Source organism: Eucalyptus grandis, chromosome 1, assembly GCF_016545825.1.
Source record: "Eucalyptus grandis isolate ANBG69807.140 chromosome 1, ASM1654582v1, whole genome shotgun sequence".
NCBI lineage: Eukaryota > Viridiplantae > Streptophyta > Magnoliopsida > Myrtales > Myrtaceae > Eucalyptus > Eucalyptus grandis.
In genome coordinates this window covers 32,228,273-32,243,556 of record NC_052612.1, presented here as the reverse complement: position 1 = coordinate 32,243,556, position 15,284 = coordinate 32,228,273, and the positions used below count along the sequence as shown (strand labels likewise).

Below are 15,284 nucleotides of genomic sequence, written 5' to 3'. Positions count from 1 at the left end.
GGTAAGATTTTAATAAATCAGGAGCACTAGATTATGTGACTAACTCCACACACACATACTCCTTAGTGTGCAAGTATTTTTGCTGCGTAACCACATTTCGCTCATTTCATGCATGCCCACTCGTAGAACGCACTGCCGCACCGAGCACATATTCGCTCGCGCTCACTCAATACTCACGCTCGCACACGAACATATTCACAACGCCGTTCACTGCTTCTGACGCGTACACGACCCACTATAATACACATACTCTCAGCGACTTACCCTGACTGAGGTGACGACGGGCTGGCGGTGGCTGGAGCTTGACTGGGCAATGGTGGTTGAACGGCAGCGTGATGGAGTGATGACAGGAGGTGGACTGCGGGGCTGATCCGAGCGTAAGGGTGGTTGAGCCTGTGGTACCGGTGGCTGCTGGAGGTAGTCGCCACGGCTGGAAGGTGCTGGTCACAGTGGTTGGGGGTGTAGCGGGCTGAGACGTGGTAAAGAGGCGGGACGCGCATTGGCCGATTGGAGATCGTGCAGGGGACGGGAAGGAACGCCGGGCGGTGTAGTGAACTTGCGAGTGAGCGATAGGGTGCCTGTGAAGTTGGTGATGGACGTGAGTAGATGAACTATCATGGGAGGATTGTGAGGTGAATGTCTCTCTGCCCTCCTTGCCTCTGGGCCTGTGGAGTCTGAAGCTGTTTCTATGATTGCGGGTGGATCTCTCTTCAAATCTGAGCATTTAAGAACTAAGATCCTTTTTGCTTCGAACTAAGTGATCCAATCCAAAAATTGTCACCGCAGAGTTAATGAATTGCCCACGTGAATGTTCATCTGCAGAATGCATGGCCGTGAATCTTGATTTGAATCTCCTTTGCTCTGAATTTCTCCCCTTTTTTCTGCGAACATCTTGCTGAAGACATAGTCCTTTGCGATCTTATGCTGGCGGTGCCAATGTCTTCTCTTCAGCTTCAGAGCTAACGAGAATCCCGATTCGTAACTGAACAAATATTGCATCTGCCCTTTTTTTTTCTTTTATCTAATTTTTTTATTAAAATAATGATACAAATGATCCATGAACTTTGGATCAATGTGCAATTTAATCTCTAAACATTTAATTTATTTAATATAATCCTCAATGTATAACCCAATATCAATATGGTCCCTGAACTTTTAATTTGTTCAATATGATTTATCGATTTTTGGTACATGTTCAATTAAATCCCTAAATTACATGAAAATATTTGATGTTATTGAAAGTTCAAGAACCGCATTGTATATTGAACTATACTTGAGATACCACATCACACTAATTAAAAATTTAAAATCGCATTGCATATTAAACCAGAAATTCATGAACCATTTATGTCATCTTCTCTTTGTTCATGGCATATGCACACATCTCTGTGATTTCCCCTTACGCATGCTTTCTCTCTCTTTCTGTATCTGTTCAACGCCCGTGGCCTGACCATGCCTTTTTGTTCTTTCCTCATTTGTTGATCCTTTTTTTCCGTTCTGCCCCTCCTACCAATTTCAATTGGTCTTTCTTTTATTGCCCAAAGGTGACTCAGTCGACTTGGTGAATGGAAAAAAAGAAAAATCACAAATCACATTGCACGAGGTTTGTCCCTCATTTATGTCTTCTGCCAAGTTATTCCACTCAGCTGTGAATTAGCAAAGCGCATTGAAATAATTCCTGCGCCCAAAAATTCGTGAGGACCCATACATTGTTTCTTTTTAAGTTTCCCCTACCAGCCTAATTCAGAACATCACGGGGTTTCCGGCTTCATCAACGAGATCAGATGGGCCGGCCGAAATCTGCACTTTATGGGTTTGCTCCGATTAATTCAATTAACTTTAAAATCCCCTTGCCTAAGTCCATTAAAAATGCAGTTTATGTGGGCTTAAAATGCTTGTAATATGTAGGTGCAAATTAAAAATATTTTTGTTTAGAAGTCAGAATCAACTCATAATTTTTCTATGTAATGAATGACTAAATGAATTGTCAAAATTTAGATATTAAAAGGTTCTCGATTGACTAGCAAAAAATGTCCAAAAAGTCCCAAATTAATTATACAATGGCCTATTCAATCCTAAATCTTTCAATTGTGTTAACTTAGTCCGAAAACTTTTGACAAATTATTAATTTAGTCCTAAACTTTTCACCTGTCCCAATTTAGTCCTAAAACTTTTTATGATTATTAATTTAATCATAAACCTTTTAACAATTTGAGAATTTAGTCTTTTTAGCCAATTTTAATCCGAAATTGTTGACTTGGACAATTTTTGCAATTTTTTTAATTTCTTTTTCTTTTTCTTTTTTTCTTTTTCCCTTTTTCCCTCTATCAGCCATTGTCGAGCCTCATTGATGGCCAGCGAGAGGTTGTTAGCCTTAAGCGAGAACCATCCTTGTATGTCTTAGGTAAGGGTAGGCAAGTGACCTCTGCTAGCCATCAACAAGGCCCAATAATGGCTGGCGAAGGGAAAAAGAAAAAAAAGAACTGAGCAAAAGAAAAAGTAAAGGAAAAAAAATAAAATTTTAAATTTTTTTCCATGCCAACACCTGCGTGCCACGTAGAACGCTCAATGCTAATTAGACCACCATATCAGCAATTTCATGCCACAATTATTTGAAATGACTAAATTGGTAGATCGTTAAAAAGTTTAAAACTAAATTTACAAATTATCAAAATGTTTAAGATTATTGGCAAATCATTAAAAAATTTATTATTAAATTGATACAACTAAAAGATTTAGAACTGAATTAGTCATTGTATAATAGATTTATGACTTCTTGAACAATCTTTCCTAATTACCTAAGCTTGGTATGTAAAAAAATTTGCATTATAACCGATTAGCAAAGGATGGATATTACTTTTTTGCAACAGCTATATTACGACTCCCATCCACTTTCAAACTGTTGAACTTCAAACATTAAATTGTTAAAATCATGTGCCACATACATGTTGCAATTGCAATTAATGAATTCACAAGAGTTACTTTATGTGAGCAATTAATATCGGTGTGACACATTGCAGGAGCTTGCCACACGATAGCGCACGCACTAGACGCCACCATGAAATACGGGGAAGAAGAAAAGTTAATTTGAAGAAATTGCGAAGGTCGTGTACATAAGAAGAAGTTTACATATACAAAAATAAAATTGGATTGCTTTGTGCATTTTGTGGGGCCCAAAATATGTGTCTCGTGCATCCTCACATGAGTTATGACAAAAAAAAAAATGCGATGATGAATTTTTTTTTTTTAAATGTTTGGCCACTTATCTTTGCACATCTAAGTCTCCAATTCGAATTCTCGAATAACATGGTGGGAGACGATGAAAATTGAACACAGAATTTGCCACATCGGGTCATTTAATACCAGTGATCATTGGCCATTTGTTTGTGTTATATTCATTAGGCATTACTTGACATTGGTTTAAACTAAGAAATGTTTAATTAAACTTAAAACAAGTTGAATTATTTTCTCACTCACAAAATGAAAACAAAATGATAAATGCATCTAAAGAATACTTTACTAATCTAAATCTAGGGTTTCGCTGCATTATTTCATCAGCTTCTTTCAGGTTCCACACGCTTGGTAGCCAATAACAAAAGACTCGCCCATAAACTGTCATAACACACGGACGCTACAAAAAATTGTCATAGTTAGATTTATCGTCCAATCTCATGATTCCTCGCTATTCGACCTATCCTATGATTTGTCGATTCTTCTATTGCATGTTTGGTCCACTTGCTAGTGACCAGAAAAGAGGATCCTTATAGACTCCTCCATGATGAAGAAAACGCCATGAGGGGCCAATGTCTACCAAGTCAATGTCAGCATATCCCATGATAAGAAATTTCGAGAATTGGAAGACTTCAGAATGTCTCGAGCAAGAAGACTTTAATTTGAAAGTATTTAAGTATGGTTAAGCTTGCCCCTTCGATATTAACGTTATTAAGTGCTAATTTAACTGTGAATAAACAAAGCCTCTTAGTTATTATATTTGCTCATTCTATGTCCTTGAATTCATTCTAAATATTGAAATTGACTGCGATTTTCTCGACTGCTATGTTGCTTCTAGTTTTAGTCTTCGATATTAATGTTATTAAGTGCTAATTCAACTGTGAATAAACAAAGCCTCTTAGTTATTATATTTCCTCATTCTATGTCCTTGAATTCATTCTAAATATTGAAATTGACTGCGATTTTCTCGACTGCTATGTTGCTTCTAGTTTTAGTCCCTTCTTTAGGATACAGTACGTTTGCGTGCTTAATCGTCTAAATACCTACGTTGTCTTAACCGTTTTAGCTATTAAAACACAAATAGTTCGGTAGTCAACTTCTCCTTCTTCTTTTTTGGTATTGAGGATGGTGGCAGAGGCAGATGCATCGAATTTGATTTACGTCAATTGTTTTCTTACATTCGTGGGTTGCCCTTCTTTATACGATATAGAAAGATAAGGAAAAATATAACATCTAAAGTATTATAGGCTGTGGGTTCATGTATTAATTCAATCATAATGTTTGATAAAGTACCTTTCGTTAAACCCATCAATATGATAACTGAAAGGTTATTATATACTTTTTTTTTTCTAATGGTAATCTGAATAGTGAATCTACCGCATCAAGTTCTTTAAGCACTTGTGACTTAGAGGCCGTTTAGTTACGATTGTATTGATTACGGAAAACCAAGTACTGTTTTTGTTAAATATGACTCGAGTTTGAGCGTTTGCTAAAACGCGAAGTTCAGTAGACTCGCGAAGGAAATATAAAATAAAATTGGAGAAAAGTTTTCTCTTTGCTGCGGAATCCGAAACGCCGAAGGAAGAAAACCTGCATGCGCGTGAAGAGGAAGGTTTCTTCGTAGGCCCAAGATAAAATATAAAAGTTACGGGTGAAGTTTTCTGTACGCGTTCAAAAGGTGGGGCCCAAAGTCAAATATTTGACTTTGGGCGCACAGAGGAAAGAATGAAGCCTTCGTACGTGGAGTCCCTGCACGTAAAAGCCGAAAGAGGAAGCTCAGCGGGAAGCCGAAGCAAGGAGCGTAGGTGGGCCCTCCCTTGGACACACATATATATACAATATATTTCCTTCTTTGCTGGTGTGCGTGGAGCGACCGACGACCTACGTATTAAAGGAGAAGCCGCACACCACCGAAGATCAGTTGTTGATCGAAGCGCCGTTCTTATTTTGAGTGCCATGATTTTCTTTGTTTGTGAGAGACATTCATAGGTACTGGATGCTTGGCTTTGGTCTTCGTGTTTTTTTTTTTTTTTGTGCGACAAAACTTATTCGTGATTTACATCCAAGTAAGATCGGTGTATTGGGTGTAATTGGGGTTTGGGAAACACCGAGAGAGTGTTTGAGTGACTTGAGTGTGTAATCTTTTTGTATCGCTTGATTTATAGTGAAATTCACTGCTGCTCTCCCCGTGGACGTAGGTCTTTACGACTGAACCACGTAAATCCAGTGTCCAATTTATTTTTCTTCCGTTTATATTTTGTTCGATCGCTCACCTCTATCCCAACAGTTTTTAATAAATTTGTTGTCTAACGATCGGCCTTTATGCTTGAAAGCAGACCTGAAATCTTTGAATAGGCATTTTATATACCCAACGAGGTTCATGTCCAAGCCTAGGTCTCCAGCATTATGTGCGCACTAGTTTGAATAAAGACTTACAGTTTGCCACATCATTTAGGGAACCTATTTAATGTTATGAGTCTTAATATCTATAACATTACTCCATTTTAAATTGCTAGAGCTAATTAAGGGCTTGCTTGTTTGAATTCTTAAATTCTTGAACTTTCCATCATTGTCCAATATCATCGCTATATCCAACGAGTTACGAAATGTTAGGGGCTGGGTCCTATTGCTGAAAACCCTCTTCATAGTGCTGTATATTATTATAGTGACTCCCTACTTTTAGTTTATTTATGCCTCCAAGTTCTTAAATGAAGATGGCTTCATTAATTCTTTTAAAAGTTAACATTCTCAGTTACAAGTTGGAGTAAAACCTTTCATTTGGTTCATTGATACTTCAATCAGCTTTTTATTTTTATTTTCCTTGCATAAATAAATCAATAAAACACCAATGCTGCTCAGTTAAACCGCTGCATTTTGGGGATATACGATAGACTATTCTTTGAAACAAAACTCCAAATCTCAAGCCCTTCAACTTGGAAGTCTCACCGACCAAAAAAAAAACTTGGAAGTCTCACGCATTTTCCTTACGCAAGATAAGATGTATGAAGTACTTACAAGTGAAAACGGACACGACTTCTTCAAATTATGGTAAACACACTTGACACATTCATTTTTTAACTTCACTATAACGTACATATATTCATAGCATATATATTCGTGAATTTTTGTGATGTATCTAAGTAATCTTTTTCAGCGAAATGATGACATTGACGAATGCGGGCTTTTCCTTAGACATGCAAGCAGCAAGTTGAGCCTTATATCTTTTAAAGAGCTCATCCATGATCTCTTCACCAAAGTGATCGATGAGCAAGGGCTCAGCCACAGCTCTCATGCACCTAGCCAAATTGTATTCCCCATCCTTTGAAACAACATTGGGGTCGAAATCTGTGTCAAATACATTCCAATTCACTTCGGATACCTCCAAGCAATCGATTGAGAATGAGCCTTGCTTTTGGACCTCTAACCGTACTTCTTTTGGTGAGGGCGTGTATTGAGGGATGTTGAAGGAGTCCAGTTTCTCTTCTTCTATAAGTCCCTGCATTAGTGTTAGATGTAAAATTTTAGATTCTGCTACTGAAAATTAGAAACAATTGCAAAATCATAAGTTGTTTATATCTTCATGAAAGTCATAGTTGCTTGATTATGTAATTGGGAATGTAACCATTGCATACTACTAATATATGTCTTTTCTTCTCATGTAAATTTGGATTCCATTTTCTACACCATGCCTAAGAGGGAACGGGTGCGCAGTGGAAGCACCTAATAAATTTGTCTCCTTCTACCCTGATTTTCTTGAATAGATTCATACGGAAAAGAAATCGCAGGAATTATGTAGGATTTCCAAATTTTGCTATTGCTTTCGTTCAAAAATTTCATGTGAAAGTTCTAGCTAGAGGTTCACAAGAAAATTTTGAAGTCATCTAGCATATACTTTAGGTACTTGAGAATCAGGAATAAACATATAAATCGCATTATAATGTCATTTTTTTGCTGTCCAATTGATTGTTATGATCGATCTCGGAGTGACAAATTTTTACCAGAGGCAGTAAGAACAATCTACCTCAATTTTGTCCTAATATTTCATGTGATTATTCAAGTTCTCTTTTGATTTTTTTTTATTACCTCGGAGACCATCTCATTGAGAGCAATAGCCAAGAGCTCCCAAATGTAGCAACACTCTTTGCTTGAAGGATCGTCACTTCTTCGACCTAGGAGGGTCAAAACCATACGCCCTCCCACCACCAACTCTTGCCCACGACACTCCAAGAACGTTGAGAAGTCCCTTTGGAATTGCTCGTAGTATGCCCTAAGCACCTTCGGAGGGCTCGATCTCGCCATATATATGTTGCCTTTGTTTCCCTCTAATCCTGGTGGGACCTAACAAAAAGAAAAACAATAGACAAGAGATAGTGAGTTTGATTTGCAACTACTGTCCAAGAAAACCCTAAAACTGTGCCTCCACTGTCACATACTTCACTTTATCCAGTAAAAGAAAAGGTTAGACAATAGTTTTCAGAAAACAAGATCAATAATGAGGAGTTTTTATGGACAAGATGTTTCCCATGAGGCTGTACGAGTGAAACTGGGGGCCAAAAATTTACCTGCGACAGCCACATGAGGCTATATGAAGAATGAATCAAGTGTAGGCTCTCTTGAGCGAACAATCTCCCATAGAACGAACCAGGAACACCATTGAAGAAGCATGGCAATGTTGCCGACGCTCCATACTTGCTCTTCATTTGCTCACTCAACTTCTCTTTGAATCTCGGCAAGAGGCTCCCAAAGATGGTGTTGAAGTCATTCCCTGGGAGATCGTTTAAGAACACTTGGAACTCCGGCAGCTCATGGTTCGTCGCCTCGCAGAGATCAATCATAATGGTGATGATCTCAGAGATGGCGAAGAGAGTGTTGGGGCCTGAGGAACAGCCCAAGTCCGCGATGGCGAGGCTTCCTGGAAGGTGGCGTCGACGGTGGAGAAGAGAGCTCTAACAGTTGCCTCCGTTATGGGCTTCGTCATCGATATCACCTTTCTCTACAAATAGAAAAGGAGAAAGCATTAACTCAAGATAGAGATAGAAAGTTTGCATCTTTAGTTTTTCATGTGCAAAGAGATAAATCTCATTTGTTACCTATATCTTCCATTCTCGTACAATGATATATTGACGATTGAAAAGTGGAAACTTCATATGGAATGACCAATCTTATGCATTCCATATATTTACTATATTAATCCAAATTAGAGTGTCACGGGAATGAGTTTGTACCATATTGCGATCTTGCGAGATCTAGCACTTTAATATACCCTTTTTGTGTACATTGTTATTCATGAGAAATCTTGTTAATTAAAAAGTGTATTTGTAAATTAGGGTGATCATTTGAATTCTTGAATGATAAGTTGCACTTTAATATACCCCTTTTGTGTACATTCTTCTTCAAGAGAAATCTTGGTGATTGAAAATGTGTCTATACGAATTAGGGCGATCATTTGAATTCTTGAATCAATAGTTACTTGGCCTCAAAGGGTAGAATAAAATGGCGTTTTTGTATATAGAATTTCAAATCTTGATTAAAAAAAAAACCTAGTTTGATATAGAATGAAGAGATTATATTGCGGTACATCATCACCGAAACAATCTTTAGATGCAGATTAATCCGAGATTTTATGTGCCCACCGTGGGAAAATGAGAGACGTACCTGAAGCAATGAGTTGTTAGCATAGCTTGTTTCTCCCATTCCTCCATTCATGTGCAGTACTTGCATGATTTCCATCTCTCTCTCTCTCTCTCTCACGTGTGTGTGGCGCTGCTCTAATTAGCTTGCGTTTGAGTTGGTTTGGGTCTTCTATTTATAGACATTTGTGTCCCGACGTTTCACATTAATTATAAGTGGACTTTCAGTTCGACTGTGAAACACGCATGGGCATGAGTTCGCACGGACATGTCCACTTGGTTGGATCTATCTCTGCCATGTGAATTCTTACTCCTTCCAAGTAGAGGACAAAATTAGGCAAGATACTCGTGAGATTCATGTCGGCATGTGCTTAGCCATACACAGGACGAGTCTAGATACACGTCATATTGCCCCGCATGTAATTAAAATTAAAGACGTTATTTATTTTCCTGATTTTTATTAACGAGTTGTCTTAAAATACTAGGCGAAAAAACTTAAATAACAAAAAAAAAAATTTGTTGATACACTTTGAAAATTCAATTCATGCATATTATGAGAAAATGATAGCATGCTCTCTTAACAAGGGTCCTAACGGACAATAGAAGGATATTGTGTATCTATGGTTGCTCTACACAAACAAAGTTACCACAAAGGTGATTGATCTAGTGGGGACTGTCTTCCAAGAGGTTAAAAATTCAATTTATGTCAAAAATGAAACTCTAAACAACTTGTACTATGTTGTCAAGCTGTCGCATGTTTCATGTGAAGAGACTTCTTAATCACTAGTATATTAATGAAACTATGGTGATGGGCTCACCAAACTCAGTCACAGATGGCGTGGAACAGTTTTGGCTTAAACCAAATTTCTGCAACAGGAGGGAGATATTTATGGTAATACCCAAAGGGAGTCGCTTGCACTGATCACCTACTCTCACTCTTTTCATAATCAAACAAAAGCAAAAAAAAAAAACTATAGTCACCTTACCGGGACGAAGGAAATCCCTAGATGTGAGCCTTTCAAATATACAAATTGAACCCGGTCATTGACTGTTAATTCCATTCATGAGGTTATATATATGGAGCACATCTAACCCCAGTTGGAAACAAATATTGTCGCCTCTGTCAAGTGCAAATTAAGACTTACTTTTTAACTAAACCGTAGTATGTTCATCATGGGGCCAGCTTAAAAGAAAACAATTTATTAAGGCATATAGGAAAACAAGCGTCATGGATAGGATAAACTTAGAAATTCAGTATTCTTTAATAACTTTAGATTAACATGCTAAAAGGTGTAAAATTTTCTCAACTCCAATTCTCATTGAACTTCGACCAAACAAAAAAAATTCTCATCGAAGCACTTAGATCTTAAGGTGCTTGTTTTAAGGAATTTGAGTAACTCATGGCTGACCCAATCTCATGAACAGAGGTTCAATTATCATGACCAACTTATTTCATATGTGTCAAGAAATTCTATCTGGTGATTAAAAAGCTTCACAACTAATGATGTACTAAATTTTATTCTCAAAACTTGAAATCCTCGTAAGTGGTCGTATTTGATGATCGATAGTTTCAACCAAAGAGAATTTTTGTTCTTTATAACTCAAGGACACTACACAAAAACTTGGCTACCTTAAAAGCCTATGGAATATCCATTATGCCCTATGAACCAATTAGGTTTAGACTTTTTGCACATGCCCTAATCTCGAACGGTTTCAACACCCTAACTAATTAAGGTAATATTAGAGATTACTCTACTAGTTGTTCTTTAACATCGAATTCCCGAGGCATTTAGTATGGTGATCTAAGTAATTCTTTTGAAAGCTAATGTGATGATGAGAATATAAATGTCATCATTTGATTTGACAACACCTGTTTCACGGTAAATTAGATTAGAAAGGCAATCGCAAGGAAATTGGGTCTCGATTCTTAGAATATTTAAATAGATCGTGAATGGATGACGTGGTGCGATGGTGTGCGATGGAAATACGGGGTAGGAGAAAAGTTGATCCGAAGAAATTGCTAATGTCGTGCACGTAAGAAAAAGTTCCCATTTGCTAAAAAAAACAAAATTGGATTGCTTTGTGCATTTTGTGGGGCCAAAATGTTTGTCCCGTGGATTGTCACATGATTTATGACAAGGAAATGTGACGATGAGGTTTTCTTTTCTTTTTTTTTCTTTTTTTTATGTTAGGTCACCTAACATTGCATATCTAGGTCCCCAATTCGAATTCTCAATTTTTTAATAAAATGAGTGAGAGACAGAACAATATCACCTTGCTTTTAATTAAGAAATGTTTAATTGAACTAAAAAACGAGTTGAATTATTTTCTTATTCACAGTTGAAAACAAAATGATAAACTTGTCTAAACAGTACTCTACGAATCTCAATCTAAGATTTCCATGCATTGTTTGCTTAGCTTCATTCAGGCGCTTTTCACGCTTGTTAGCCAATACAAAAAGACTAACGCATAGGCTATCATAATAGATGGACGCTACAAAAAATTGTCATATTAATACTTATCGTCCCATCTCATGAATCCTCACCATTCGACCTGCCCTATAATTGGTTAGCGGAAGTCAAGGTCAGCATCCTATGATAAAATATTTCATGAATTGGAAGACTCCATAGTGTCTCGAGAAGACTAATGCGATTATTCAATAAATAAATAAAAACTCGCACCTGGTCTAATAAGATTTACGGATGTTAAAAATAATGTCAAATCATTACTTACCGTCCAATCTCATGTCGTGTATCTATCAAGTTGCTTAACACGTACGCACGGCTGACGATATAAAGCAATCAGACAGGAACGGGAGGGGAAGTCGCCCAGAGCCAGCTTCTTCTTCTTCTTCTTCTTTACATGTTTAACGTGGGATGGGTCGGCTGGCGATCGAATGGGACAGGACGGTGGTGCGTCAGGCCATCGTTTTCTGTATGAGATTTAACGTGGGATTTTTTTGTCTAACGATTGGCCTACCTAACGAGATTTATGACCAAGGCCCCGGATATTGCATAATATATAGGCATTCCACGTCAGTCGTGGACACCAAAGTTACTTTGGATAGGAATGTTATGATTTGAATACGAAATTTGTCGCATTCTAGATCCGCTCCATCTTTCCGCCAAACTATACCAAGCATGTCGTAGACAAAATTTTATGTGTCCACGTTGTTAGACCGGAGATTTCACCATAAGCCAAGACTTCATCTGGTGTGAAAACAAAGAAAGTGAAGAATTAGGGAGTTGTTTGCATATTGTTTTTTTATGTTGAATTTTCTTTTTCTTGTTCAAACAAGCTATTAATTATTGGTTTTCACTTTTATGGTTAGCAAATTTATAATGCATTGAACTTGATGAGCTTGTCGGAACAATAGCTATTTTATGGGGTAAAGTACACTTCAAGTGCCAAAATTTGGCATGAATGGACACTTAAGTGCCAAAAGTTTGGAAAGTGACACTTAAGTGCCAAAATTGGAGCAAAATAGATCATAAGTGCCACTCCGGCTAAAATTCAACCAAAATGCCAACGTGGTGATTTTCCGGCAAACGAAATGCAAAACGATTTCATTTTGCACGCTAACGTGACTAAACAATACAAAAACGACGTCGTTTTGGTGCTGACATGTTAAAAAAATTAATATAAATAATAATTAAATTAAATTTAAAACTAAATTTATTTAAAACATTTTAAAATAAAATAAAAAATATTAAAAAAAAAAAATTTAGAAAAATTAAAAAAATAAAGTTTCTTTTAAAAAATATTAAACAAATAAAAATTTATAACATTTAAAAACTAAACTTATTTAAAACATTTAAAAATAAAATTAAAAAAATTGAAAAGTAACATTTTAAAAAAATTAAAAAAAACTAAAAATTAAAAAAATAAAGTTTCTTTTAAAAAATATTAAACAAATAAAAATTTATAACATTTAAAAACTAAACTTATTTAAAAAATTAAAAATTAAAATTAAAAAATTGTAAAGTAACATTTAAAAAAATATTAAATAACTAAAAGTTTATAACATTTAAAAACTAAAATTATTTTAAAAAATTAAAAATAAAATAAAAAAACTAAGAATTAAAAAAAAAAAAGGGGTAGCGGCAAGGGCCGCATTGCTGCGAAAAGGCCTACTCCCTCCTTTTTAAATATTTTTAAATGTTTTAAATAAGTTTAGTTTTTATTAAATTTTGAGTTTTTTAATATATATATTAAAATTTTTAAATATTTTTATTTTATTTTTAACTATTTTAAATAAATTTAGTTTTTAATTTATTTTTATTATTTTTTAACACGTCAGCACCAAAACGACGATGTTTTGAACTTCGTTTATCGGAAAATCGCCACGTTGGCATTTCGGCCGGATTTTGGCAGTGGCACTAATTAATCCATTTTGGTCCGATTTTGACACTTAAGTGTCCATCCATGCCAAGTTTTGGCACTTAGAGTGTACTTTACCCCTATTTTATGTCTTATTAGATGACTATTTAAGATACAACATCAAACCACTAGAGTTTGCTCCAATGGCCACCATCCTTGGTGAGAGTTTGAATCTCCATCTTCTTAGGGGGAGGGGACAATTAGTTTTAGGTGTGAATCTTAACTCTCACACTCTTTAAAGAGGTAAAACAAAAGTCTGAAAGTGAGTATTAGAATAAAAGTAAAGTAAAACTGACAAAAAAACAAAAAAAACATACCATATCAATCAAGGAGCATAATCAAGAGAAAATATGAAGAGTCTCCTATTAGATGCAACATCTCGAGAGATATGAAAAATCAAAGGAACATATTCTAAATATTTCCAAGGTTCAAAGAAGTCAACTTGAGTTTGGATAAACAATCCCAAAAAAAAAAAAAAAAAAGGATTTGCTATAGAGAGAACCAATTGATGTTAATAAGGTCGTTAGGCTCCATTTGCCAAGGTTTTTATTTTTCCAAATTTTTATTTTTTTGTTTCCGAGAACAAAAAAAAAAAAAGAATAGAAATCTATTTAATAATAGTAGCTAATTTTTTACTCCTTGGGATAGAAAAATAGTAGGGGAATAGATTTAGAACATAAATAAAAAATTTAAAAATTTAAAAATTTACTTTTTGTCCTGAAAACAATTTCTTGAATAAGTCATGTTCTCATTTTCTTTTTTTTTTTCTTCTTCTTCCTTCTAACCGGTTCTTTGCCTGCCGCTATTGCCTGCCATGGATAGAGGAGGAAGAAGAAGAGAGAAAAAAAAGAAAAGCAAAATCTAAAAAATTATTAAAAAATTAAAAGAAATTCTATGTCACAAAAAAAAATTGTGGGGTCATACCAAATACATTTATGTTTTATTTATTTATTTTGAGAATAGAAATTTTATATAGTTACCAAACATGTTTTCTACTCAAAAACTATTCTAAGGAATATAAATAGAAAAAATTATTTCTGAAAAAAAAAATTCCTTAGAACATAAATATTACCAAATGCATCCTTACCATCACAACCCACCCCTTGATAGGGAGATAAATTAGATTAAGGGATATTCCTAAAAGCGAATCTATGGCCCTCGATTAAGTGCGAGCTCTCTTAAGCCTATACCTTGCACGATGTCAAGATATTTAAATTGACGTTATAAGAATTTTCTGATAAGGAGTCGCCACTAGCCTATTGGAGTTGGTTAGAAACCAAGTGAAGTATGGAAGTATACTTCACTTCCTACGCAAATAAAGAATCTAAGATTTAGGACTTTGTTACACTAATTAATCAATTTATGCCATTTCGATACATAATCTTATTCATTTCAAGAAGAGTTTTATCAAACAGTTTGAATTGATTTTGAACCTATTAACTATCATGTGAGGTGATCATGCAAGTACGTAATCATTGTAATAATAGTCAATAACCAAGGAAACATTAAATAAGTTGCATGGGAGAGGAAGAATCTAATGTCACTAAATAAGGAGCATGCTAGAGGCCACGGTCATCATATCAAAAGTACGCAATCAAGAGTGTTTGTTTCTAAAAACAAATGAAACCTATGATAAGCTCTAAGAACTAGTTCAATTTTGGAATATGATTTTTATTGATGATTTTCCACAATTTAAGAGAAAATTGCCCAAAAAAATATTTTAAAGCTTTTTTCCAAGGAATTATAATTTTTAGGATTTTTATATTTTTACAAATTTTTATTTTGATTTTATATCATATTTCTATTTATTACTTGATTTTTCAACAAATTTATTATTATTATTATTATTATTATTATTATTATTATTATTATTATTATTATTATTATTATTCTATTTTTTTATGAATTTATTACAAAGGAAAATTTTAACTAGGTTAAGAGACCTGGCTCAATGAAGCCGACCCGAACCTTATCATTCCAGTTGGACCAAAATCAAGACCAAACAACTTAAAATCCGGGAAAAATATTTAAAAGTTCATAAAT

At 35.2% G+C, this 15,284-nt stretch overlaps 1 protein-coding gene across 1 annotated transcript; it reads right to left on the bottom strand.

Annotated features, from left to right (window-relative positions):
* Positions 1–6,193: 6,193 nt before the first annotated feature.
* LOC104417314 (S-adenosyl-L-methionine:benzoic acid/salicylic acid carboxyl methyltransferase 3) lies at positions 6,194–8,970 on the bottom strand. The gene is given in 5 exon segments (XM_010028614.3): positions 6,194–6,727; positions 7,315–7,569; positions 7,794–8,156; positions 8,159–8,224; positions 8,887–8,970. Coding segments are annotated over 5 exon segments (1,119 nt in total). The 5' UTR covers positions 8,962–8,970; the 3' UTR covers positions 6,194–6,367.
* Positions 8,971–15,284: the final 6,314 nt, after the last annotated feature.